We start from the raw sequence: 27,749 nt of genomic DNA, 5'->3' as shown, positions 1-27,749 counted from the left end.
TAGCCCAGTTCAGCCCCAACCCGAAGGAAGAGGAAGACGGTAAATAGGACCTGAATAAATGAAAGAACGCATACAGGGAGCGGTTAAAATGGCCAGTCCCAAAATGCTGCCTCTCAACGCCCCCAGGCTGTTTCCTTAACACACAGGGCTTCTCCTCTACTTCTTCCCTCTTCTCTTTCTTTTTCAATACATCTTAGCTTGGCTTTCTCTTCTACTGCCTCGGGGGATGCTCGCCCCGGGCGAAGACAGAAAAGACCCGGAGAGGAAGGAGCCCAGGCGGCAGGGCGGCGCCCGCGGGCCGGAAGTGCAGCGCGCGCGGCGGAAGTGCGGCGGGCGGGCGGAAGGGGCGGGGGCCGGGCGACCTGAGGCCGAGGTGGGTGATGGCGCTGGGGTCGCCGTGGGCGCTCGGTGTGTGCCGGGGGTGTGTTAGCTCGCGCCCGCAGGAGGAGGCCGCGAGCCCTGCGAGCAGTGCGGCTTCCGCTGCCGTTGGAGGGGATTTAATTAAGCCGAGAGCTATAAATCCCCGAGCCACTGGGGGGAGATTGTAAACGCGCGCTTGTGAAGGCGCTCGGGGAACCGAATAAATGACGGGAGGTTTAAAAAAAAAAAAAAAAAAAATGACCGCTCTTCGAAGAAAGCAGAAAATGTCTCAAGTCCTGCTTCTTCCAGTGATTCACAGAGGCCCCGGTCCCGGGTTTAATTGAATTCTATGAAGTGGCAATATCACACTTGACAGCCTGCTGAGTTGACTGCCTTTTTAAATAAATGTTTTTGAGCAGCCGTGTTGACCTTTAATTGGGGTGAAAAGGTTGGAAAGTGCAGGAGGGGGACATCGTGAGTGCCAGGCCCCTCTGCACCCGGCTGTCTGGACCCGGTCTTTGCTTTATTGGGCAGAAGCAGCCCTCTGGGCTGTGGACAATGAAAGAATAAATCAGACCTAACAGTTCTCAACAAATACTTAGCCCTGTCGCTCACCCCCTGACAAATACCAACTAATACAATTTTTAATAAGTCCAAGGGTAGAAAGTCTCTGACAGTTGTGAATTGGTATCTGATTGTTTCTAAGGCTGTCTTTAAAGTGGGTTTTTTCCTGACTAATCTTTATCCTTATTCTTATTAATCATGTTTATATAAAACTGTATTTTAGTGTTCTTTTAGAAAAAAAAAAAATACACTGTGAGGTCTAGCATAACCCAAAGATTCTCAGTTCCTTAAACACAGGAATGGTACTTAGAATCTTATAGCCTAACAGTAATAGTACATTTCCCAACCTAAGATAGGCTCCTGTAACTACACATTGCCTTGGTTAAATTAATCACTTTGACTGTCTCAGTAGACCATTGAGCAAGTTGAGATGGCTCTCAGAAGCCACAGTCATCTCATTCAGTAATATTTTGTAGAATAACTTCTAAAAATGCACATGATGCACTCTACCAATATTTACAAGTGCATGCATGAGGTGTGTAATTGGTAAACAGCAGAGATTGAAATGCAAGGGAAACAGTATGGTGGTGGTACTTGCCTACAATCCCAGCACTGTAGATTAGGCTGGCAAAACTCAGTTCTGGACCAGCCTGAAGACGTAGTGAGACCTTGTTTCAACAAACAGACTACCACCAGCCGCAGAAGGCATTGAAACAAGTATGTCCTGGAAAATGCTGAGCTGTTGTTTTGCTGAGATAAGACAGAACTAATCTGGTTCTGTGTGAGATGTTACAACCTAATAACCTGGGTCCTGCTGTACTCAGGAATTGCCTGGAACCAGAAAGACCCAGTTGTGAAAATTAAAATTTATGGGGTACTATAAACAGGCTCCAAATTTTCCTCTGTGTTTGCTATGGTCCACTTGAAGCTACCTGCCAGAGAAAGATCAATAATTTTTGTCCCTTTTGCTAGAGGAATATGCAGTTTTATTTAGAGAGACTATTGGCAGGTGAGTAATAGGAATGAATATTTTTCTAACTTGAGAATTAATTGAGCTGTGTTTCTGTTTTGTTCAGGTTGCCTAGTTGTATTGTACTCACAGGGGCACTGTACCCAGAAGCACTATGGAGAGGTGCCTTCGAAATATGTTTGTTTTAATTAAAGTTTTTGTATTTCATATCTTGTATATCCTCTAGCTGGCCAATATATTTAGTTACTAATTCTCATGCTTGGGACTTCAGACATAGTAAGATGTTGAGGTGATGTGGTGTGAAGTAGTGAGGGTTTTTATGTTCCTTATTGTAAATCTAATTTTTTGCCCTGTTTTATTCAAGGAGTAGATATCAGAAGAAACGAAACACCCGCCGGAATAGTTCCTGAAGGAGATTTGATTCCTGTTCGCAGTTGTTTTGAAGGGGGATACCCTCTGGCTCAGGTATGTGTGGCTCTACATGTAGCTGGGCCAAGTGAGCTTCTCCAGCGTTTTTCTTTGTATATCCAGCAAGTTCTATGGACAGAGTCATTCAGGGGAAAAGATATAAAATAAAAAGTTGTAGTAATTCACATAAATACGTGAGTCTACATCCCTGACCCATTCCTGTATAGGTAGAATCAGGGATCAGAAAGCGTAAAGACAGTACCTCTCTTCTTTTCCTAGTTCTTATCCAAGAGTTAATTTCCCAGAGATGTAAACAAAATTGAAAAATGTCTGCTGTTTTTAGAAAGTCTCAGTCTTCAGCTCATGATTGTAGAAGCTGGAAGATGTAAATCATTGATGCTGAAGTTTTGGCATGGGTCTCCCGGCTCTGGCCCATCACACTAGAAAAGTAGACAGGGGACCAGTCCATGTGCAGAAAGGGCTACTTTTCACTCAGAGAGAACAACATTAGCCACCCCTCCCCCTTTTCACCATAATCTTCCATGACCAAGCATCTTCTAGGCTCCACTTCTCCAAAGTTCTGTCACCTTGCCATTGCCAGATTGGGGATGGAGCTTCCAGCACTTGGACTTGCTTGAATTGTATCCAACACATAACATTTGTACTATCCGGTAAAAATGGTTTGCTTTATCAGCCTTCATCACTGTACTGTTGGGTTGTCAGTCTTTCCTCTACCCTAAGTTCCTTAAGGGCAGGTGTCTTAATCACCTTGATGTTTCTAGTACCTGACACTATATACACTCAGTTCACACTATAGACAAAAGGCAGTGTCCCTGGAGGAAGGCTACACCTATAAAGAAAACATCACAGGGAAAGCAGCCGAGAGAAAAGAAGAAAAACAAGAATCACCTTCCAGGGAATGACTAAGTACAGTTAGAAGTAGCGCGTTGATCAACAGCCTGGGCCAAGGAAGGGTATGTTTGAACATCCACAGACTGCCTTCTAAGCAGATCTGCCTGATGAACTGTAGAGCATTTGTTGTGTTGAGTTGACTGTGCAGGCTGAAAGGCCCAACAGCTCTGTGTCTACACTCCTTCCAGACTTACCATGCTCAACCCTTCACCCAAATATCTCTTTAGCAAATACTTGAAGAATTATCTATGAAGATATGCTAAATTACCAACTTACCCAGGCTGTCAGCATCTTAGTTTGTTTGATCCTGTCAAAGGGGAAAGGACCTGTTAGGTTACTATTTTAAGCTAAATTGTTTAATGACAGTAAAGAAAAGCCATAGTTGTGGTTTTTGTTTGTTTGTTTGTTTTTCCCCTCCTTTACTGACAACATCCCAGTGGAGTTCAAAGTTCAATATATATATATATATAAAATATATGTGTGTGGGTGTGTGTTGTGGGGTACATGCTGCTGCTTCTTTCTGTTAACTTGATTGCAACCAAAACCAGAATGTTATAGCTATAAACAAATGAACTTCCTCTTGTTGTTCCAGTACTTTCTCATATTAATAATTACATAATAGGAAAATGGGTTTTAGTTCAGTCAGGAGGAAAGGACATGACATTGAATTATTTGATTTTCTTTTTTACTTCTTTTTTTTTTTTTTTTTTTTGGTTTTTCGAGACGGGTTTCTCTGTGTAGCTTTGTGCCTTTCCTGGATCTCGCTCTGTAGACCAGGCTGGCCTCGAACTCACAGAGATCCGCCTGGCTCTGCCTCCCGAGTGCTGGGATTAAAGGCGTGCGCCACCACCACCTGGCCTTTTTTACTTCTTAATGTATGTGGTTTGGGTAAGCTAAGAAAAAGAACACTATTATATTACTTAATAGAAAGTCGGCTGAGGCCATCTGAAATATACATGTAGAAAAAGAGGTTTTCGTGTTCAAATAGAAACTAATGTGACTCTTGTTAGATTTAGAGATCAGAACCCTTTTTATACTAAGAGAATTTCTATCTGAAACTTAGTTCTTCTTTCTTCCCATGAACCTTAAAGTAGCCTTAAAACATATAAGCATATGCCCTTGTTCAAGGAAAAAATAGGAATAAACAAAAAATATAATGTGCAAAAGACTTTAACAGAGTTTCCTTATCTAAAGTCACTTTCCAGTTCCAAAATTTCAAATGTTTTATTAATGATAGCTGTGGAAGAACAGTATTAAGACTCAGGAGACTGTAGACTCTTACACAACTCAATGTTGCCAGGGCCTAGTCACAGAGTGGATAGTTCTCAACATTCAAATTAAACCCTGTGCTTGTACAAGCTTATGAGTTATTGATACTGAAAGACCAATCAATTGCTGGATTTGCAACAAAACACCTTCACAGGTCTTGTGTGGGCATCTTTGGAAAAATGAATTGGAAATAAATAGAATATTAGTGACAAATGGAATTTTAAATTGCAAACTTGTTTTTAGCAATGAAACTCATATTACTATCTGAGCACAATGTGACTAAAATGTTTTAATGAAATGTCTTCTTGCTGGGTCAGTATTAAATATCAGAGGGACTGGGTCATGTTGGTTAAGAAGGATAATGTCAAAAGGAGTCTGCATAATTCCTTATGCCCTTTGTTCCTGTTCCTTGAACTGGATGGTTTTGCCCTCAATCTTAATGCTGTCTTTATGGGAGGATGGAATTTTCAAATTGGTTTTTAAACTCTGTTATGCCCTCGCGTCTAATATAAGCTAACCGCATTATTCAGGTTTTCTTGCTTTCAGGAATGGGTTTGCAGCCATTATGTCATAATTGAACTGAACATTGTTGCATACTCTGAATTTGCACTGTGCTGCTCTGGCTCTAGGCCAGTTGCTGAGTCAGTACATTTGGGGTTGAGGATAGAAGGAGGAGGGCAGAATGTGCAGACTCCATTGTGTTAATTAGTTCAGAATTCCCTCTAGACCACTCCTAGATACTATGAGGCACGTCCTGTGGAGTACATGACTTGTCTTGATTAGCATTGTTTTAGTTTTTTCGGTTGGATGTTCTCATAGAAACCTTTCCTTGACCCTGACATTGTCACGTGTCTACTCAGTTCCATTACTGAGTAGACTCCTCTGAAGTGATAATCTAGAAGGAGTGACTGCTAAGGTTTAAAGATTTTAAAACACTCTTGCATGCACGGAAGATCCTTCTCCTGCTACACGTCTGTCAGCTTACTACAGGCCAAGGCAAGGGCAGCAGTGCTTCTGGAAGTGGGGAAGAATGCCAAGAGGAAGAGGATGTGTCATTTAAAATAACATTTTAAGTATGTCTAACAGTCTGTCCGACTCCCATGGTTGAACAGTTTCGAGATGAGTGCCAGGCCACTCCAGTGTCAGCTCCCCCATTTCCCAGCTTAGCACTTTCTGAAACCACTGCGTCCCAGTTATGAGTAAAGAGGGAGATAAAACAATTGACAGTATGTTTACACTTGTGTATGGATCTCAGAGTGAATCCTGGTCTTCTCTAAATAGCTGAATCTTTTCAGCTTGCAAAGATAGAAACGTGATCAAGGCCTTGTGCGAGCATGGGCCATTCCTGTGCTATTTCTTTAGTATGGGATTGCCCTTTCTTGCGTTACAAGGACATCTGAGACCCAACGCCTGTGAACTTGCTTCTCTTGAGTCTCTGGAAAATGAGAGATCAGGACAAGTAGTAGAATTTCCATTTCACAGTTGGCAAAACTAAGGCCCAAATAGGTGAAGAGTTTTCCTGTGTCTCAGAACTTAGTGGCAGTTGCGTTTCTCTTTGGGATCTGTTTATAGAATCCTCACCTGAATAATGCATTCAGGAAATTCAAATATAGAATTCCAATGTAAGCTCTGAATGAACAATTGTACTACTTATGCTTAATTCCTCTGATTGATAAGTTTGAGTGTAAATTGTGTTTATTTAAAATATTTTGTTCTCTCCAGCAACCTTGTTCAGAACTGCTTGGGACAAGTTTTATCTTTGAGCATAATCAATAATTCCAACTTAACACTTTCCTCAGGGGGTTTCTATTCTGATGTACGTGGTTTGAGGAAATCATTAGTATTATAGTAATGACTACTTTTTCCATCAGTAAAAAATAAGGACAACACAGAGAAAGAACCACTGGAAGGAGATGATCCTTTGTTTAAAACCTGTCAATGGAAAAATGATTTTTGAAAAGCTCAGTTTGGGTGGCCTGGTTTGAATTTTCTGAAAATTTCTGAGTGAATTAAGCCACAACCTCATGCCAGGGTATTTGCTATCCAATCTTGCATAGACACAGTGCTGTCCAGTTAAGTAGTGTTCACAGTCTGAAATGTTGAGCTGTAGCCAAAGTATATTTCAGTCCTGCCGTTTCTCACTTCTGAAACCACTGTTGCTAGGAATGTAAGTCTGCTGTCTGGGGCCAATAAAAGCAAAGTTCCAGAAAAAAAAAAATCATTGTCATTATTTATAAAATGCCTCTTAGGATTATTCCATAGCCAATAATTAAGCTTTGATTCTATGTTCTGTTTTGATTTACACAGCTTTTTTAATTTATTGTCCCTTTTAAGATAGTCAACATTTGTCTCCACTCTTTTCCTCCTTTTAAGTTGTTAAATCAGGCAGGAACCAGTCAAGAGTATGTGTTAGTAGCAGACATTGGTTATAGGATTAATACCTATAACAACGTCAGATACATCTCTCCCGACTCATGTATGTCATTTCACTGTCCCATTCTAGACAAGCCCTCATCACTGGTGGCCGATGGACTGCTCCTTCATTATGGAAACATCCTTTCCACTAGCTTCTACGGTGACATACTTTCTGCTTTCCTTCTATCTCCACAGTCATACTGCTTGTCCTGGCTTTTCTCTACCGGATGGCTACAAGTTGGATTGCCTCAAAGACCTACCTTGAACCCCCCTTTTCTGTACTGCTGAGATTATCTCATCTAGTTTCACAGCTTCAGAAATAATCTTCATACCAACGAAAACTCTAATTTTTATCTTTAGCTCTTGCTCTTCACATGAGTACCAAACTTATATATGTCACTGTCCACTTGAGTGTAGATGTAACCAACCGTCTTATTCAATAAGAAACACAGAGCCGATTCAGAGAAGAAAGCCAAGAGGTCAGAGCTAAAAGCCTCACCCTTCCTGCTTCAGCGATCCTCTTCAACCAAGAGAGCTCCCCGAAAAGGAGCTACTTCCTGTGTGTTTGTCTTTATAAAGACTTTTGGTTCTGCCTTCTCATTGGTTGTAAACCCATGCCTCGTCACTGCCTGTCTGTAAAGACTTCCAGGTCTTCTATGGTTGGGATTGAGATTAAAGACGTGTGTCTCCAATGTTGACTGTATCTTTTTACAGAGATCTACCTAGCTCTGCCTACCAAGTGCTGGGATTAAAGGCGTGCGCCACCACTGCCACGCTCTTGCTATGGCTCTAATAGCTCTGACCCCCGGGCAACTTTATTTATTAACATACAATTAAAATCACATTTCAGTACAAATAAAATATCACCATACTTGAGTCTCAATGTTTCTAACTACTAACAAAGTAATCTTCTAAAACACTGTTCAAACCCATCAGTGGTTCCCAAGGTGAACGTGGCAGTCACACATGGCTTGACAAGTTACACTGTTCCTCCTTCCCAGCGGACTTTCCACTGTTCTTTCTCTTTGCTCGATTTGGGGTGCTTCCTGTTTTGTCTGTATAGTCCTAAGTCCTAAGTAATTCGAAGCCCTTCTCTGTGGCAGTATCTCCGGTCTTAGCCCACGGTGCTCATGTCTTCCTTTCTCTCACAGCATTTTGTATGCTCCTGTTGTTAGACTTCCTGTCCTTCCGCTTTACCTGTCTTACATGTTAATGTTCTGACCAGCTTTTTGGCTCTTCATGAATGAGGATCATCTCTTATTTACTTTCAACCGTTCCTTTCCTCACCGTTGTGGAACTAGTGAGTAAATGGTCATTAGTTTGCTAACACTGTAAAGCGTGGTATAGCTTTTATCTCAATTAAGAATCACCCTACTGAATCCACAAACTCCATCTAGAATTCTCATTGCTTGTACATAGTATATGAAGTTGATGTAAGGTTTATTTGGAGAGAAAAAAAACTAAACACCAGGATACATGAAGGGGAAATGTAATGGCTTAATTTTACTGAGAGTTAGAAGGGATGGTCATGAATTAAATGGTAGGTTTGTAAATTATAATTTCAATGAAATTGTAATGTTACTGTGTAGACAAGTCCTTAACTGGAAACAGCTAAAGAACATTTTCAAAAAGTTCTTGCAAACCAATTATGTGTAAATGCAATTGAATGTGGCACCTATGGAGTCTGAGCATAGAAACAGAGGTATCCAGATCTCTATTCTATGATCTGCGGGGAGTCAAGGAATCCTTGAGTGAATGTGTAAAGAGCAGGTGAAGTCTTGAGTGAATGTGTATTGTTCACGTGGCACAACCATGTCAAAGACAAATGCCCCAATGCATGGGAAGCTGGCCAGCAACTCATCAACTCAAACTGCATAGTCAGAGTGAAGCTGAGCAGTGGTCCACAAGCAAATGTCAGGATCCTGCTGTAAGGCCTTGTCTAATTTGATGCCACCCTCTTAGTTCCCCAGCCAGGTACCACATCTTTGAGGCTGAGACACTGGAAAGCACCCAAGATTCTTCCCACCACCTATACTCCATAGTCTTCTTTACCCCTTGGAATTGACACCTCCAAGTATCTGTTCACTGAGAAGTTTAGGTTTTGTCCATGTATGGTGTCTTTCCTCATCACTGCACACAGGCCCTTTCCTCCCTCTTCTGTTCTTCACCCAGGATCTTAAGTTAGGTTGAAGGGAGTGGGGTTCACATACAGCTGTTTGTCAGGGAGGCATCATTTGTCCCTGTTTCCCTAGGCTAGGTAGAACCCAGTGACCTGACTTGTCACCTCAGCACCCTCACCTAATTACATAAAGCTTCAGTGTGCTAAAATATGGGGTTTGTTCCCCAAAGAGGGGTGTGTGTTTCTTTTCATTTGGGTAAAAATAGGGATGTTATACTTAGATGGTAATGCATATGAAGTGGAGCACTTAACTTCTCACAGGGCACAAATGACTAAACAGAAACCTTGAGCTCTCTTTATAGAACACAGGTTCAGCAAGAGCTATGATAATAGTGTTTGGTTAATGTCAGCTCAGCATTAAATTTACATTAGAGTCTTGTGCAGAAGCTCCAACATTATCTGTTAATAACCAAGGCGGTACCTGGGCTTATATAGACTTCTTGATTTTGCACATGAACTAACACTGCAGCTTGCTGATGAATGATTATGTGAGTTTAGAGCTTTGGTGTACCAAAGGACTCTTTGAATGAATAAAATTCTGGTCAGTGAAGGTCAGTTTCTCTACTCAAGCGAATACAATGTTGTTTCCCTCCTAATCAGATGCTCACAGTGTTTGAAAAATCCAGGAGCCCCACAGAAGTGATGTGCAGCCATAGACTGGGCAGCTCATCCTGCCGAAATGAATAATCCTTAATAAAGGCTCAAACAACCATCACGTCTTCCTGTACTATAATCAGTCGCTTTCATGGTGTGCTCATCAGTGCTTCTCGGGGAAATGCTATAGAGTTAAGTTATCTTCTCTGTCTTGCTTCAAGGAAGGCTGAATTGGTCCAATCAGTCCTCCCCCCATGTTGTATTTGATTCTGCCATAAAGACCAATGCAGTCCGCCTCAGTTGTGGTGCAAGGCCAGTTTCCCTTTCTCTTTCAGGGATCCGTGCCTCTGAGTGGCACTAGACTTGAAACAGCGGGAGTCACTGTCTTTATTGTTAGGCTTCAGAATTTTCTTTAAGCACATTCTAAATCCAGTTTTATGCTTTTTCTACTTTCTTCGAGTCTGGGACAAAGGTGACCCAATTGTGCTTCTTTGATATCGTGAGCTCAGTTCTTTGTGTTCCTGTCACAGAGACATATAACAAAATACAAAGGGTAAAATTGTGTCTGTCTGTATAATAGGAATACTTATTTCATGACTAACGTGACATAATTTTAAAACAATGTTGTCAGTAAGGCCTAGTGCTGCAGGTTTCTAATCTCAGCTGCTTAGAAGGCCAAGGCAGGAGGAGTGCAGGTTCAGGGCCAACCTGGACTACAGAGTGAGTTCAAGGACAGCCTGGGCTATTTAGTGAGACTCCAGGATTTGTGAGTCCATAAGTTCAGTTTCAAGTGCAGGGGGCTGGGGTGGAATTTTGGCAGCTCACACTTGGGAGCTAATAGGCAGAAACCACCTTTCAGGATGCTTTTTTATAGTACTAAGATATGGTTCAAAAATAATCAGACTAATAAAAATGTCACATTGATAGAGTAGCCTACATAAAGATTTTACTTCAAGAAGACATAATTTGGTGAATGTGACTTAGACAGCAATGGTGTTAGGGTTACAGAGTTAGTATAACGATCTCAGGAGAGTATTAAAGTGTTCCCATTGGAGTATATCATTTTTCATTTAACTTTTACAGCTATAAGTGAACTTTAAGAATTAAGGAACTTTAGCTTTAATATCTGTCTAGTTAAAGAATGTGGAGCTTTTTCTTTATATCAGGCTCTAATATAAAGTTATGATACACTACTGTGAAAGAAATAAGTTAATTGAACAATATAGTAAAAATGCATGTACCTTAGACCATTAAAAAATACACAGGTTGTAAAACTGCATAACCTTGATGTCTTTCTCAGTAAATAAATGTGCCGGGTTTAAGTAATTAAAAATGTGTGGGAAAGCAGAAAGAGAGAGTTGAAAATAGCAGTCGTTGTAGGCAGAGTGGCCGTAGCATCACTGAAGACTCTGCCTAGTTCTCTGGTTGGTTGGACAAATATTGCAGCAAATATGAAATGCACGGCAGCTCTGTTTACTATGACAGCCTTTATTTGTCTTGGGTGCAGCCAAGACCACATGCTGTGTTTTGTCATGTTAGAAATACTGAAGCCGATTTCCATTGTTGGTGTGAATTTTTTTTTTAAAGCCTTAACACCTCAGTCTCAAGTCAGCTAGGTAGAAGCAATAAGTTTTCCTTTCCTTTCCATTCCAGCCAAACTCCAATGAATCGTCTGTGCCTCCCCAAAAGGCATGTAGCTGTAGTTCACCATCCTGGTTACGGTCTTGGGACACTGCCATAGCAGGTCCCATCCTTCTCATTTCCAAGGCCTATATCTCCACTGTTTATACAGCTAATTTTATAATTCATGTAGATACCAAAGCTTAACACTTAGTTGAAAATCCCACAGAATATTGTAGCATTGTATACATTCACTTTCTAAAGTGATTCTAAATAGCAGATTCCTGCAGAATTCCTAGTACATTCCTTTTTCTTGGATTGCCAGGTCATTTAGTTAGCAGGGAAATCTGGATAGAAGTGGAAGGGTAGAGGATTATGAGAAAGGAAAGAGCATTGCTTTCATGGATCAGTATTTGAGCTTTTTGTCCTGTGGTCTTTATTGTAGTTTGGTATGAGTTGGTAGTTTTTTTCTAAAGTCATATCATTCTGTCTGAAATAAGCCTAAGGCTAATTTACACTGAGAAGCCTAGTTGCCAGAGAAGAGTAGCACTTAATAAGGCCCTGCTCTGTGAAGTAGAGCACAGGAGATTTGAAGTGGTGGCAGTGGAAATGGCAGTGCCTCAGTCCAAAGTCAATAGACACCCTGAGGAGCAGCAACTTAGTTTAGAGACAGTGCTAAAGAATGACCGCTGTCCACACTGAGTGACTGAGCAGAGGTGAGGTTGTAGGAGGGAAAGGCTCACTCTGGTATGAGCAGCTGTTAAAGTACCTGTTATGTGCACACTGATTGTGTATGCTGAGAAATACTGGGGTGAACAATACCTGTTCTTACAGAGCTGCACTGTAGTAGAAGGGACATAAATAATTGTAAATAGTAAGGGGCATCCTGAAATGGAAACACATATAATAAGGTTATGCATTAAGTTGGTTCACAAAAATAATGACTATGAGGATAGGGAATTACAGACTAGCCGGCATTGGTAAGGTCAGTAGACTCTTCAAAGAGGTCATCTGAATCCTAGGGCAAAGTGAGGAGAAGCTCTGTGTTCTTCATGTAGAGAAAGAGAGGCGAGGGCAGTGCTGCTGGGGAAGAAATAGTCTCTGGTGTTGAAAGACGAGAAGGGGAATTTTCACGGGGGCCACTTGCCAGCGTGAAGGAGGAGAAAGTGGTAGAGAGGGAAAGTGAAGTGACGAAGTGATGATCCCAGGAATGAGTTCATCTTGGGAGTACTGGCAAATGGTAAAACTATATACATGTGTTTTAGAAGTGAAATGTTAACATTTATAGCTTTAGAGACAAAGCTGGAGGCTCGGTAGAATAAGTAGGAATAATAGGGTGTGTTAGTCAAGCAGAGAAGCAGAATGAGGGAGCGTCAAACCCCAGTGTTTGACATGCTGCTATTAAACTGTTCCTTCTGGAATCTCTCCAGTGAAAACACCGGTGCATTTATGGATGAAGCTTTTGAAAATCGTGGCACTCTCCTTTGAAAACACTTCTTAAGGTGTTGAACAGACTTTCTTCCCTGACAAGTTAACTCAGACTGCGTCTCTCTCAGTTTCTCTACCAGCAACTTGGTGCTTCTCCGTCTCTTCCAGTGTAGGAGCAGAGATCTCCTTGGAGATGGCTTACGCTGTCAGCTGGGAACTGTATGCCATTTAGGTCCTATTTCTTTTACCATGGAAAGACTGGGTGGTGTTGGATGCTTGCCAGTAAGATTAAACTGTCCTTGTGACTAAAAACCATCTCAGGACACCTCCACTTTTAGGGAGTCATCAGGATGCTGGCAACATCTGCAGTTGAAATTTAATTTCATATGCAAATTAACAAACTCATGCAGTTTGCTTACAGAAACCAAGTGATTAGGCACAAAACTAATCCATAAATAGGGTTTGGGTTCTTTTTTTTCTTTTCTTTTTCTTTTTTTTAAATTCTAAATTCTGTTTTGCCTGGGGTACAGCGAATTCTTTGTGGACACTTGCCAAACATCTGGACCTCTCTGACACTCCTGGACTCAAAGATACAATTCTGAAACTTTCAGATCCAATCATAAGCTTGCAAGTGACTGCTTGTATTCTAAAGAGCAGTCGATGGTGCAGTAAGTTTACTGGCTTATTTTTCTTTTGGCAGAATTAAAATGCTCTGGTTTCAAGGAAATAGCCTGCAGATTGCCAAAGCCTCCTTTGGACTCTTGCGAAATCTCTCTGCCTCTAACACAGCTCTGCCTGTGCTGACCTTATTCACAAAGGTACTTAGTGAAAAACTAAAATTACACTTAAAAAATAAAGTATTGTTGGGTGAAAAAAAAGTATATATCCATGAAAAAGAGTCAAATCTATAAAGAAAAGCAGTAGGAAATTTTTTTTCAGACCTGTTCTTCACTTTTTCCTCCCCAGACATTTCACTGTTTCTCAGTTATTGAGGGTACACTAATATATACAATGGTCATTTTACCCCTGCATTTAAAAAAGAATTATAGATTGTAATTATGGTGTTTAAAAATATGCTATTTAGAAATAAGTCAATTCTTGTTATTTGTGGTAGTTATGTCCTAAAAGCGCCATAAACATTGAATTAGCAAATACTAAACCTAGGAAAAGTCATGGATTAGGTTCCCATAAGCCCCTGGCCACAGTATTTTTGTGAACCAACTAAATGTATAACCTTAGTTAATGGGTGTTTCTGTTTAAAGATGTAAAATACATATTGTTTAGTCATTAATATTTTGCTCATGGCCAACAATACTACAACTCATGCCTAAATGAAGCTTGTCCAACATTTGTATTTTCTCCATGAGGCACATCACAGCTTTCTTTTAGCACCATGCTTAGGGGTTTGTGTTTTTTTTTTAAATCACCAACAAAAAACACAGCCACAAAAAATGACATTACCCATACAGTCACATCCATGGGACTACCCGTAAGGATACTGACTTATGTTTACAGTATGGGAGCTAAAACAAGAAGGCAAAGTATTACCTTATTAGACCTTACTTTAGAAATGAACACTTCTGACAACTCAACCTTGTTAGAGCTTTGTGCATAAACATGTTCATGACTGACCATAAAAGTGCTTCCAGTATTGTTTGGGGGGTTACAAATTTTATCACATAGGTAAATTCACAAATAATGAAGACTGATTGTACTGGTTTTCTTATCCCTAGCACTACTGTTAAGCCACAGGGGTGTGTGTGTGTGTGTGTGTGTGTGTGTGTGTGTGTGTGTGTGTGTGTAAGAGATATGTGGATATATGCCTTTTTCTATGAACGTGAGCACACATGTGTGTGCAGGTGCATATGGAGGCCTAAGGTTGATATCAGGAGTCTTTCCTCAGTCACTCTCCACCTTATTCTTTGAGGCAGGATCTCTCAGACGTAAGGGATATAGCTAGTCTATCTAACTGACGTGGCCTGGGGATCTCCTGTCTCCACCTTACAAGCACTGGACTTCCAGGCAAGCCACCATGCCCACCCAACATTTACGTAGGCTCTAGGGATCTGAACCCAGTCCCCACACTTGTACTGCAAACGCTTCCACCGCTGAGCCATCTCTTCCCAGCCTTAGTTTAAAATTTTTAAGAGTTTTTCACCCTGTAATTTTATAGTACAAGCATCAATAATGTCTTCTTCCTAGTTAACATCACTTTGTAGAATTTATAATCAAAAAGAAACGTGAAGACAACAGAGTTACTTTTTTTTTTTTTTTTTTTTTTTTTTTTTTTGGTTTTTCGAGACAGGGTTTCTCTGTGTAGCTTTGCGCCTTTCCTGGAACTCACTTGGTAGTCCAGGCTGGCCTCGAACTCACAGAGATCCGCCTGGCTCTGCCTCCCGAGTGCTGGGATTAAAGGCGTGCACCACCACCGCCCGGCAGAGTTACTTTTTTAAACGCAGCAATTCAAACTTTAAAAAAAAAAAGGGTCTTTTTGATAGATTTTTCAAATTTTAGCCATTTGATAATTTTTAAAAAGTTCTGGCCAGGCGGTGGTGGTGCACGCCTTTAATCCCAGCACTCGGGAGGCAGAGGCAGGTGGATGTCTGTGAGTTTGAGGCCAGCCTGGGCTACCAAGTGAGTCCCAGGAAAGGCGCAAAGCTACACAGAGAAGCCCTGTCTCGAAAAACCAAAAAAAAAAAGTTCTGATAGTTGCCTAATAGCAAAGTCTGCCAATTGTGATGGTCCACACCTGTGTCCCCCAGCACTTGGGAGTCAGAGTGAGGCAGGAGGATTGCAGCAGGCTCAGTACAGCCTAGGCTACATAGCAGGTACCAAACCAGCCATGCTTGCATAACAAGACCTTATCTGAACCTCACCCCACCCTCCAAAAATGCAAAGTTAAACCTCTAATTGAGACGATTTTGTCTAAATTGCTTTTCTGTCATCAATATATATTGTCATGTTAGAAATTATAGAGCCAAAAATATTCCATTATCTGAGACAATATCCCCCACAAAACTAGTTGTGCTCACTTGGCCTATGATTGCCATGCACTGTTTTTTGGTTCCAGCAGCAGTTGAGATAGCCAAGAACATTTGCAGAAAATAAACAAACAAAAACCCAAACTTCCACTCATCTTAATATGCATACTAAACTACATACTGAAGTACATAATAAGACATAAGTAACGCACAGTCCAATAAAAGAAGTATAAAAGTCAAGAATTTGTCCTTTATCTATGACAAGTAGTAGAGTATACTTTGCAGATTGAGTTTAAAAGAGGGGTTTCTTGGGTTGTTTTGGTTTCTGGTTCCAGGGAGTACTTGATGCAGGAAACAAGATTACCAGCCTCTTCAGCTTTGTGATCTTCTGGATTAAGTTCATCTTCATATTGGCTCTTCTCGTTTATGACTGCAGCAACCACAAGCTCAGATCTCACATCTCAAATATCTATAGAAATCTCAACAGGAGGCCCATGGCTATTGATGGCTCTGATTGACCCATCCCTGAATCAATCATAGGCAAAAGAGATAGGATGCCCTGAATGTTTGCACCTGTCAAGTGTTCCCCCTTTCTTACTTAGAGATGGAATTAGCCACATGCTAAGAGTACCTCCTGTGGAACAAAACTATAGCTTTCTTGCTACAAGAAAGGATGGGTGGGTATTAGATAACAATCCAACAGTTCAAGAACAGAATGAAAAACAACTGCTGTGGAGAATCTCAGAAAGGCCATCCTGACCATGGGCCTTTTCTTGTCCGGGTACCTGATCCTTTCCAAAGGGTAATGAACCTTTGGAAAGGTATACATAGATACACACTCATATATTTGCATTTGCAATTTACACAAACTTCCACAAACCTGATTTTAAAAGCAAAACACCTTTACTAGGCTCGTCTCAAGCTTTACTATAAAAGAAAACTATAAAGAAATACATTTGAGGCCAGGTAGTGGTGGCGCACACCTTTAATCCCAGCACTTGGGAGGCAGAGGAAGAGGCAGGTAGATCTCTGAGTTTGAGGCCAGCCTGATCTACAAAGTGAGTTCCAGGTCAGCAAGGACTAAACAGAGAAATCCTGTCTTGAAAAACAAAAAACAAAAATTGGTACATCTGCAACTTAGCATGTTCTTGTTTTGCTTTTACTTTTAAGCTCTTACATTGATCTTTTGACAATTTCTCAGAAAATACTAGCATGATTGTCTTACAGCAACAAACTATCCACAGTCTGTTTATTGTTAATGCTAATAACAATTTGATGAGGTGAATCCAGCCAAAAACATCTAGAAATATCCAAGTCCTTATTTTCAAAACATGCTCTGAATTAAGCTGAAAAAAAGGCCTGTCTTTTACATAATAGCTTATCTCTTCCAAATATATTAAAAAGCAGCTTTTACACAAGCAGAACTAATACTGAATCTATGTTGAGCAGCTTTTACACAAGTAACAGTAATAGTGAGTCTGTTTTGAACAGTTTTAACACAAGCAGCAGTAATCCTGTCTTATTTGGAGCTCACATGAGAGAACCTATAACTGGACTCTTTTCTTAGGCACAGAGGCTGAGATTGTTAATATCTGCCAATCTGTGTTCTCCCCATCTTCCCCATAAGGCAGGTGAAGAATACAAACCACAGCGGGTCCTAGGACTTGCCTGTGCTTCAGGTAGAACTTTAGTCCATTGTGGAGACCTCTAATACTGAAACTGGAAAAACACTGTGAAGTGCTGCAGTCGTTCATCTGAATTGAAGAGACTTTTTTTTTCTCCTCTTTAAGGGTAGAACAGTCACTGTTTCACTCCTCCCTGATAGAATTATTCCTCTGGACTGATTAGGAAAACAGGCTCATGAAGTTCAGTAGTTCCTAGTCAGAAAAGACTTAAACCATTCAGGTCAACTGTATGAAGCCACCAAATTGCTCCTTACTTAGGAAGGGCGGAGCCCTTAGCTAGGTAGATAGGTCAGTGAAAAATAGGGAGCATGTAATATGCACACACACAGCAGCAGTAGGTATACATGAGGAAAATAAAACCAACCAAAAAGTGCAGAGAGCATCTCTCCTGAAATAGTAGCTGTTTATGAGATTCTGTGGTAATGTTTTGCTTTGGAAATAAAGCCATGTGATTAACCTAGTAGAAAACTGTCCTTTGCAGTAAATGTAATATGCCCGTAGTGTGTGTTTGGTTTTTTCTTGGGTGGGGGGTGCTATACCAGATACCTGCCTTTGGCTCTAACAGCTTTTGTTCTTCCTGTAGGATCCATGCCCGCTCTGTGATGAAGCCAGAGAAGTACTCAAGCCTTATAAAGACAGGGTAACTTTCATGTATATGGGTGGATAGAGTTTACTGTATAAAGTATCTGCTGAGATCCTTTCTTTAGGAAAAGAGATTAAATGATTTTTCATTTAGAGTTTGTTTTTATTCCTCGGAGAGTTTAGTATTGACTTCCATGAAACTCATTACCCCTAAGTGGTTTTCTCTGAATATTACTGTGTTTTTTTCCGCTCTGATTCTTTCTGTGACTCAGAGTTAACTATCAAGAGTGTTCATGCTTACTTTAAACTTTGGTCCTATTCCTTTTATCTTGCTTTGTAACTTCTATGAATGTGTTTTCCTTTAGCAGACCATTGTTAGCTTGCCCATTCTTACACCAAGACACTTACATCCTTATTTCTAGGCAACTTCCCAGCTAGGACATGTTTTATTTCATTGGGAACAGAGCAGAGCCCTGCTGCTGAATGGAGCAGGTGTAACAGGAAAGTAGGGAAATCAGGAGGTAGAGTGCAATGTAAGGAAACCAGTCAGGCTTTGGAATTTTGGGCCATTGGACTACTGTAGGTCTACACCAACCTGTGGGTTTTCTCCTTTACAAAGTCTGGGGTTGGCACATCATTGCGGTTATTGCAATACTCCATAGCCTGTAAACCCAGTGCTGTAACCTATCCATGTTTTAGTTTATATTGCAGGAGGTGGACATCACACTTCCAGAAAATTCTACTTGGTATGAAAGGTATAGATTTGACATCCCTGTCTTCCATCTGAATGGCCAGTTTCTGATGATGCATCGAGTGAACACCTCAAAGCTTGAAAAACAGCTTCTGAAAATTGAACAGCAGGTGCTGAAGACAAACTGAGGCCTCGTGATTTCCACCCTCTCTGTCAGAAGGCGTCTGCCTGAGGGTATGACTAGGGTTGTGGATTTCCTTGTCAAGTCCATAGTGCCCTTATGATGGTATCCCATAAATACGTTGCCATTACTCTTCTGACTGATGCAGGTACCCACGTGAGAGCAGTTTGCTGATGGGTGTTTTGTAAACCAGAAGTGCTTTGTATGGAGGGAGACCCCGTAGGGAGGGAGCGGTCTGGTCGTTGAGTTTATGTCCCTTTTGTGCAAGGGTGGAAGCACTTGCCATGCACGGGACAGTGCCCCAATGGGAAGGAGGCGCGGCAGTCCTGCTGCTCACAGCCCTGGAGCCTGACTTCAGTGGAGGAAATGCTCTTCCCTCAGGAAAGTGAAATGTGAATTGTTAATAACTGTGCACAGTCAACAAAGGGGTGTTTTAACGAACACATCTGCATGCAGCCTATTTCAGTGGAATTTAATAATACCTGTTTAAAATTAGCATTCACTTTTGTTGAATAGAAGAGAATAATTATCCTAGCCAAAGAGACTTCTCTTCAGAAAGACAAAGGAGACTTAATCCTCCAGAATGTATATAACAGACTCGGCTGTACTTGTCATCATGGAATTGACTTGTGATGTTGAGGACTGCCTTAAGTTCTCATCAATTAAGCTAATTCAACTAATTGTAAGATAGTAACTTTGTCAAATTTTAGTATCTTGGGGAAATTCATTTTGATCATAACTGAACATATGTACCATCTAATCATAAAGTACCATTTTATATAAAGTATTAAAGATGCAGTTTTGTACCCTTGTTTGTATTGTCAGATCTGTCAAACATTGGAATGGATTCACTTAAAAACAAAACTTATTTTTCTCTTAAGTCACATCTCTATGAAGTTCTTCTATGAACTGTTTGGCTATCATGAGCCACTGGATCTGTAAGTGATCAGTATGATTTAGTCTTAGAATTATAGAATATTATAGCCCACTAACCTTAGACATCGTCCTTATATTAGACATGAGAAAGAATCTAAAGTTCAGGAAGTTTGGGTGACCTAGTCCATAGTCATCCGGCCACTCAGCCACTTAGCCAGGACTTGCCCAGAACCCTGGCATTTCTAATGTTCTCTGGAGTTACTAAAGTCCATTGTATTATTTCAAATACAGCATCTCCAGCCACTGTGGGTTCAACACAAAATAAGCTGTCCAAAGTCATAATTTAAGAAAGAACAAAACAGCCTTCCAGTGTCTGGAGATGGTTCAGTCTTAAGAGTACTTATTAAGCCGGGCGGTGGTGGCGCACGCCTTTAATCCCAGCACTCGGGAGGCAGAACCAGGCGGATCTCTGTGAGTTCGAGGCCAGCCTGGGCTGCCAAGTGAGTTCCAGGAAAGGCGCAAAGCTACACAGAGAAACCCTGTCTCGAAAAACCAAAAAAAAAAAAAAGAGTACTTATTGCTCTTCCAGGATCCATATGTTAGCTCACAGCCATCTATGACCCCAGTTCCAGGGGATCAAACAGCCACACATGTGGTGCATGTACATGCATGCAGGCAAAACACTCATACAGATAAAGTAAAATAAGTAAATCTAAAAATTTAAAATCAAAAAGGCCTTATAACTGAAGAGCAGTATTCATCATTTACACATGTTGATACTATATTCATTAAGCCCTAAGTCGGCAGACTTCTAGAATGACACCAGTATCCTCACTCTTGTAAAATTCCCTCCCCCGTGAGTGAATAGCAATGTCTTTGGTGTAGCTGTATATTATATGGCAAGGGGAGATTATCCTGGGTGTTCCTGCTCTAACTGGGCAAGCCGTTGAAAAGCTTCAGAGAAGTAAAAGAGGTCATTTCTAGCTATCCTAGTGGCAAGAAAATATCTATCTTGGAAACTGCCTGCTTGGGGCCACAAAGCAGGAGACAGGGCAGGGAGGGCGTGGTAGTCTCTAGGAGAGCCATAGTTCCTGGGACAACAACCAGCAGGAGAATGGAGACATTAGATCTTCAAGGAAGTAAGTTCTGCCAATAATCAGCTCCAAGAGGACCTAGCCTTGAGGGAGAACTACTGCCCCAGATAGCACCTCAGCTTTAGCGCAGTGAGTCTCTGGGCAGAGAATCCAAATACTCCACACCAGACAGACCCTCAAACAGTAGGCTTGGCCATAAGCGTAGAATTTGGCTCCTCTGAAGCATGATCCTGCTGAGTACTACCAAGTGGTTATGGTGTATAGGAAGTACAGTATATAAAGGTACAGTAGTGCTTCATCAGAATGGTTTCAACAGTAGACATTTTTTTTTCAGGCAAACAAAGATTTTACAATGTGGCTGTGTGTGGTAGTGCACGCTTTTACTTCCAGCACTCAGGAGGCAGAGGCAGGCAAATCTCTGTGAGTTCGAGGCCAGCCTCTATATAGTTCCAGGACAGCCAGAGCTACATAGCAATACGCTTTGTTAAAAAAAAATCTATAATGTACTTATTTTCAAGATATTCAAACTAAGGTATTGATTAAGGTAAAGATTAAAATCCAAAGTGTGGAACACAGGTCTAGGTTTGAGGTGCAGATATTTAAGAGCCACAGGATGTGATTGGAATTTATCCAGTTGGATATCAGGAGGAAAGCAAGCAAGTACCAGGACCTTGAGTATACCCATCTTTACACACAAAACAGAGGAAGTTGTCAGTGACGGGATGAGAGACAACAGAACTGGAAACGGCAGGGGCTTGTCCATTTAGTGTTATATGATAGCTGTGATTTGGTAGTGCCAGCACTGCCCGAAGCAATAGAGATAGCACACCAAACCAACAGCCAGAGATCCTTCTCACAAGGGTTTGCATTCAAGAAGGAATAATAACACATCAATGGAAATAACTCTCTCCTCAGAAAAGCTTTCCTAGGTACTGAGAGCTTTAAATGTCAAGAGAGTTAGGACAGGTCTGAAGAGACTTCAGATTTAAAACAAGGAAATCAGTGCTGCCATAAACTGAATATTTCCCCAAGATATTTGGGTCCTTGTCCCCAGACTTGGGAATGTTTCTTCTAGTGAAAAGGAACTTTGATAGTGGGGTGGATCTCACCATGGAGGAATCCTATTATCCACATTTAATCACATGTCTGAATAAGAGGGAGACAAGAAGGAGATTTGACTGCAGAACAGGAAGGAGGAAATGGGGAAATAGAAGCAAGAGGTTAGCCTGATACAAGAAAGGGGTCACGAGCTTAAGAATCTTAGTGGCTTCCAGAGGGTAAAAAAAGCAAAAGGTCAACAAAGTCTCCCTAGAGCAGAGGTTCCCAACCTTTGGGTTATGACCCCTTTGGAGGTCCAATGATCCTTTCACAGGTCTCCTAAGACCATTGGGACATGCAGATATTTACATTACTATTTTCATAACAGTAGCAAAATTACAGTTATGAAGTAGCAAGAAAAATAATTTTATGGTTAGAGGGGGGTCACCACGACACGAGGAACTGTGTTAAAGGGTCACAGCATTAGGAAGGTGAACCTTCAGAGTGAACAGCTCTGTTAATACCTCAAGTCCACTGGAAGTTATTTTTGACTTCTAGCCTACAGAAGTGGTTTAAATGAAAAATGTTGTCCACTGGCTCATGTATTTGGTGGTGCTGTCATGGAACCTTCAGGAGGTGCAGCCTTGCTGGAGGACAAGTGGGGTTTACAGCCTCGTTCCACTGCGGACTCTGACTTTTTCTGCTTCCTATGTGTGTTTGATATGTTCTCTCTCAGCCCTACCCTAGCTGCCTGCTGTCATGTCTTCCTCACCATGGTGGACACCCCCTCTGGGACCATAACCCAAAACAAACCCTTCTCGGGGTTGCTGTTGGCATAATATTTTATCACAGCAGCAGAAAAATAACAAGCAGTATAAGAGAATACATCTGTGTTCGGTTAACCCACCCAAATTGTGCTCAGTTGTTACCATAGCAATGGGAAATCGATGCAGTTGTTGGCATTGTAAGACCAGTTTTGTGGGAAGGAAGAGGTAGATTGGAAGGAATTATAGTAGAATGAGTCAAAGATTCAGAAAGCCTCCATCTCTTAGAAGTTTTCACAGAAAACCCATTTGAGCCTCTAAGAAATGGTATTCAGAAAAGATCTGAAAGATTGATTATCTCTGCAGTCTCAGGCAGTCCCAGGACTAGGCAGCCTTCATCTTCAGCCTCTCTTAGGAAAGGTTAGTGCCTAGCAATGGAGTTCAGGAGTCCCCTAGGGTGGACCCAACTCTGGAAAGTAAACTATGTTAACCCTTCTTGGTCCACATTTGCATGACTCTTGTTTACCATGGAGACCAGGATGCATTATCCTATGATCCGAAATCCCATACCTGCCACAGATCTTCTCTGTCTATAAAGTCAGAAATACGTATTGACCTTGGAGGCAGAGACAGCAAAGACCGGCCTTTGGTCAGTCTAGTTTAGGCACTGATACTTTGCATTTTACCTCCCCTCTGGTTCAAAGGAAATAATTACCAAAGCTAAGCTTCTGAATTTGAAAACCTGAAATGTAAGCCTTCAGGAAAAAAAAAGGAGAAATATTAGAGTCATACAAAAGATGAAGAATAGTAACACCGAAACAATGCCAGTCAATGGAATAGAAACATGTCCAGCCAGGGTCCCGTAGGAGAGTCAAGAGCATATTGAAATGTTTCATATGAGGTATTAGTGATGGAAAGCCTCTGTCCTTAGAAACAGGCTAGACAGATATCAATAGAGGCTCTTGAGTGATTCTGTAACAGAAGGATATGGAGATGATATAAGCGAAAGGCAAGTTGCGTCTGTGGCCAAAGTGAGCTACTCCCATGCATCAACATGTTGTAACTCCCCTCCAGCAGAACCCTGGCATCAGGGCAGGGTTATACAGAAGACCCCAGCCATCCCATGTCCCCACAACAAGGTCAGCCCATACTCTGGCCACTGAGGCAAGAGAAACACATTTCATTTTCAAAACTTCCTCAAAAATGAATAAAGGGGCCAGTGAGGTGGCTTGTGAATAAAGGCACTTGGTGCCAAGCCTAATGCTCTGAATTCAGTATTTAGGACTCACATAGTAGGAGAGAACCAACTCCCACAGAGAGAAATAAAAACAATGAGTCAAAAGTGTTCAAATACAGAATGGCATTAAACTATCAGTTGGAAAGCTCCCTTACACAGAACAGCTTATTCCTTGGCTTGGTAAGTAAAGCATTGCTCCGTGTTCTTTGTTATGAATTTAATACTGAGAGAAGAAAATGGATACTGACAGAGATGCGGGGGGAAGGGGGAGATTGAGAAAGAACTGCCAGAGGAGCTGAGATTTAGGACTTAACTATAACTCATCCAATATTACTTTGTAAGTGTATTCTCAAAATTGAATTTAAAAAAGAAAGAAAAAGGAAAGGAAAGGTCATGACTGCTCCTAGGTATGGTGGAGGAGAAAGTTTATTGTAGATAAAAGAGAGAACATAGGTAGAGGCAGGACAGAGACATCTGGAAGGGTCCTGAGTGGACATGACCAGACTGAGCTGGGCCATGTGGGGAAAGGGGAAGGGGAATGGAGGAGAGAGAGAGGGAACCAGGGCAGCAGCCATGAGGCCAAAGGTACAAAAGGGGCAGGTAACAAATGTCTGGATTATATGGGAAGAGCCTCTGGGGAAAGGGCAGCCCAGCCCCTGGGCTGGAGAGTTCATGGTAAAGGGCGGGATATGCCAACCATACCCTGTAACAGGTCGGGACTGAGGGATGCTGGGAGAACCTGGAGGCCAGGTCTATTTTCGTATGTTAAATAGGCACCTCAGACATTCGACCTGGGTTTGAAACTTCACAAAAATAAAGCCATTCTCACTCTGTAGGTTGGAGAAATTAAGACATTCAGAAACTACAGATTGGAGGATTTATTCCCATTGTGACTACTGGCTTGTAGTCTCAGTCTTTTGTTCTGCACGACATCTTTTGCCTTGCAAACTAGCAAGATCCCTGGATTTGGCAAGGATCCTGCTCTGTGAAGCGTTTTCAAGTCAGGGGTTTTAGCAATGTCAGATTTCTCGAAGCCAGTAATAGAGAAAAGGTGGAGCGGTGGAGGGGGCAATGGTGCCTCGGAGTTCTCACCCGCAGCACACTAACCAACCTCTCAGCTGGAAGATGGGGGCCACCACCTGTCCAGCACAGTCAGGGACTTGGAATTAGACAGTCTTAAATATCCTCGCCCTGTGAATGAGTAAAAGTTCAGATAGTCCCCCCTTTTACCCTACTCATGTACAGTGGTATTTTCTGTGTATACTTGGAGAGCATATTGTATAGCTCTTGATATGTTTTGTAATGTGCACAGTGAGACCAAATGATGCCTTCAATGGTAATAGAGGACACAACCACCATTTTAACTAAATTGTCCATTTGAGGGAAGAAGAGGAAAGTTGATGATTTTGAATATTTAAGAAGAAACATCACTTTGCCACTGGTTCAGAACCCATAATTATGTACAGTTCCCTGCTTAAGACTCTTTAGTTATGCTGAACATTGGGGAAATAAACTAATGAGGAGGAGAAGAGAAGGGAGTTTTAAACACTCCACACAAGATGTTCATTTAAATAGAGGCATCGCCTTACCAGAAGGGAGCAGTTAAGGGTCTGGTTGCCCCAGTGGTATGCTATTATCAAACCATCATCCTTAAGCCACGGATTTGCAATCCTTCTAAATCTTCATTATTATTTTGGAATCAAGACTGGTTCCTTCTGTTCACAAGGCATGGTCATTTTTCATTGATATCTTTTTAGTGCTCCGACTTTCTTGCTCTCTAAAAAAGATAAATCTTCAAACCCTAGAACTAAATTTTTTTCTCACCAAACTCATAACATGATCGTCTCCTATCACTGACGCCACACCAGCAGATAAGAGAACATGCCTTGCCCAGTTAGAAGCATACTGCAATTGTCATCAGGACTAGGAATATAGTTGTAGACCTCAGTTAAGACCCGTTCAGCATAGGTTGTTACAGACTTGCTTTGATTCTGTTCAGGGCATGTCCTCTGCAACCCCAGATTGACAAAGGGGATGCTTTTTGGTAGCCAAGTCAGGTGTCCCACAGAAAAGAGAGCTCCTCCACATGAGAGACACAGAAACGGGAGACAGGATGACTGCAGAAGTATTAGTTACTCTTTCCATAAGTGTCCAATGCCTGAAGAAAGCAAGCCGAGGAGGAAAGATTTAATTAATGGTGAGGGGCTCCATCCACATAGAAACTGTGGCAGGCCTCTTGCATATATTTCAGTAGACCAGGAGGAAGAGGACAAGTGAGGCTAGGGGCTAACATGTGAGACCTAGCTAGGCCCCAGCTCCTTTAAACAGCCTCCCAAAACGGCACCCACATCTGGGGACTGAGTATTCAAATACATACATCTATGGGGGACATTTCACATTCAAACCATAACACAGGGTCTCGGCCTCTTCAGATTTCTAGGGACTTCATCCACACCTTATATTGGAAATAAATTTACATTTTTAAAAAAACGTGCTCTGCCTCTGTGTGGTGGCACACACCTTTGATCCCAGCACTCAGGAGGCAGAGGCAGGTAGATCTCTGAGTTCTAGACCAGCCAGGGCTACAGAGTAAAACCCTGTCTCAAGTAAGTAATGAACTGGGGAAGGAGGGGCAAATCCAAGGATGAGTGTGGCAGTCAGCTCTCTGCCACTGTAATATCACCTCTGAAATAATACACTTAAAAGAGGAAAGGCTAATTTTGGGTCACAATTTTGGAGGTTTTAATACATTGTTAGTTGGTTCTGCTGTATTTGGGCCCACGGCAAAGTCCTACTATATGGTAGTAGGGTGTGCATAGTGAAGTTCTCACCTCATAGGAAGCAAAAACACAGGAGTCCAAGTTCATCATGTCCTCCCCAAGAGCACACCCCCAATGACTTAGCTCCCTCCCACTAGGCCCCTCTCCTTAAAAAGTTGCACCAATTTCCAATATACCATGAATTAGGAAGCAAATCTTTAACTTATGAGCAAATCGCAGAACTATTCGGAGTCCATGGCAAACGAAGTTTGAGGTTCCCCCTGATGGAGCTACCTGGGACTGAGAGTCTGAAAGTCTCAAAGAGCTGAGAAATTAAAGAAGATGGGTCAAGCCACTGGCTGACGTAACAGCTGGAAGAAGAATGTGCCCTTGGTACCAAGGTACATTTATGCAAAAAAAAAAAAAAAAAAAAAACATACAAAAGTGGCCTCTTGCCAAAACTAGTTACATAACAAATTACATGACAGTCAGGTTAATTGTTTACTCCTGGTTTCCCACATAACCAGTGGCAGCCATTTTAACTAACTCATTCCAGATAGCTATACCAGTGCCATGCTATTTAAACCTTTATCTGACCCTTTGGTCTTTTTCGCCTTCATTTCCACAGCAATCTTTGGTCGGAAGAATCCCACTGCTTTTCTGAGACTCCTGGTTTGAACCCGGGATGCCAGCTCTCAAAGGTGACTGCTTATATAAATTCTTCTCATCTGAGACTGCTGTCATTAGCTCCGCTGGCAACTGTCATTGAAAATGACTTGTAATCATTGTTCACTGACAGGCTCAGAGAAGCACATCTCACTGAGGGGTGTCCTAAATAGTGCAACCTGCTTGGTAAACCCCTGTAAGGCGTCTTTCAGGAACGCTGTTCTCAAATTCTACCAACAGCAGGCAGTGCCCTTGCAACACCCTCCCAAGCCCACAAGGGTTGCCTTGACAGATCCCCAGGGGGCATACCAGCATTCACAGGAAGAAACTGCTTCTATTGTTGCTCGGGAGCCAGCTGCCTCTCCTCCTAATGCAAAACACAGGCAAGGCCTAACTGCTTAAGAGAAACAGCAGCCCTGGTCTCCTCTATCCTTGAGACGTCATGATTTCAGATCTTCCCTACTGAACCCTCGTAA

The 27,749-nt window shown here is 41.7% G+C and overlaps 1 protein-coding gene across 1 annotated transcript; it reads left to right on the top strand.

The window, feature by feature from the left end:
- Positions 1-285: 285 nt before the first annotated feature.
- Positions 286-19,650, top strand: CUNH5orf63 (chromosome unknown C5orf63 homolog). The gene is made up of 5 exons (XM_052742213.1): positions 286-373; positions 2,259-2,359; positions 13,420-13,537; positions 17,969-18,025; positions 18,667-19,650. Exons 3-5 carry the CDS (start codon positions 13,427-13,429, stop codon positions 18,844-18,846), a joined length of 348 nt encoding a protein of 115 aa, XP_052598173.1. The 5' UTR covers positions 286-373; positions 2,259-2,359; positions 13,420-13,426; the 3' UTR covers positions 18,847-19,650.
- The last annotated feature ends 8,099 nt before the right edge of the window (positions 19,651-27,749 follow it).

Source organism: Peromyscus californicus, unplaced genomic scaffold (genome assembly GCF_007827085.1).
Source record: "Peromyscus californicus insignis strain IS unplaced genomic scaffold, ASM782708v3 Scaffold_17__1_contigs__length_78620276, whole genome shotgun sequence".
NCBI lineage: Eukaryota > Metazoa > Chordata > Mammalia > Rodentia > Cricetidae > Peromyscus > Peromyscus californicus.
This window is presented reverse-complemented; position numbering and strand designations above follow the sequence as displayed.

Excerpts from the sequence above, each read along its gene's own strand:
- CUNH5orf63 (XM_052742213.1), top strand. The coding sequence starts at position 13,427 with ATGCTCTGGTTTCAAGGAAATAGCCTGCAGATTGCCAAAGCCTCCTTT. Across the intron at positions 13,538-17,968 it reads TGCTGACCTTATTCACAAAG|GATCCATGCCCGCTCTGTGA; the intron begins GTACTTAGTGAA and ends TTCTTCCTGTAG. Across the intron at positions 18,026-18,666 it reads TCAAGCCTTATAAAGACAGG|TTTATATTGCAGGAGGTGGA; the intron begins GTAACTTTCATG and ends TCCATGTTTTAG.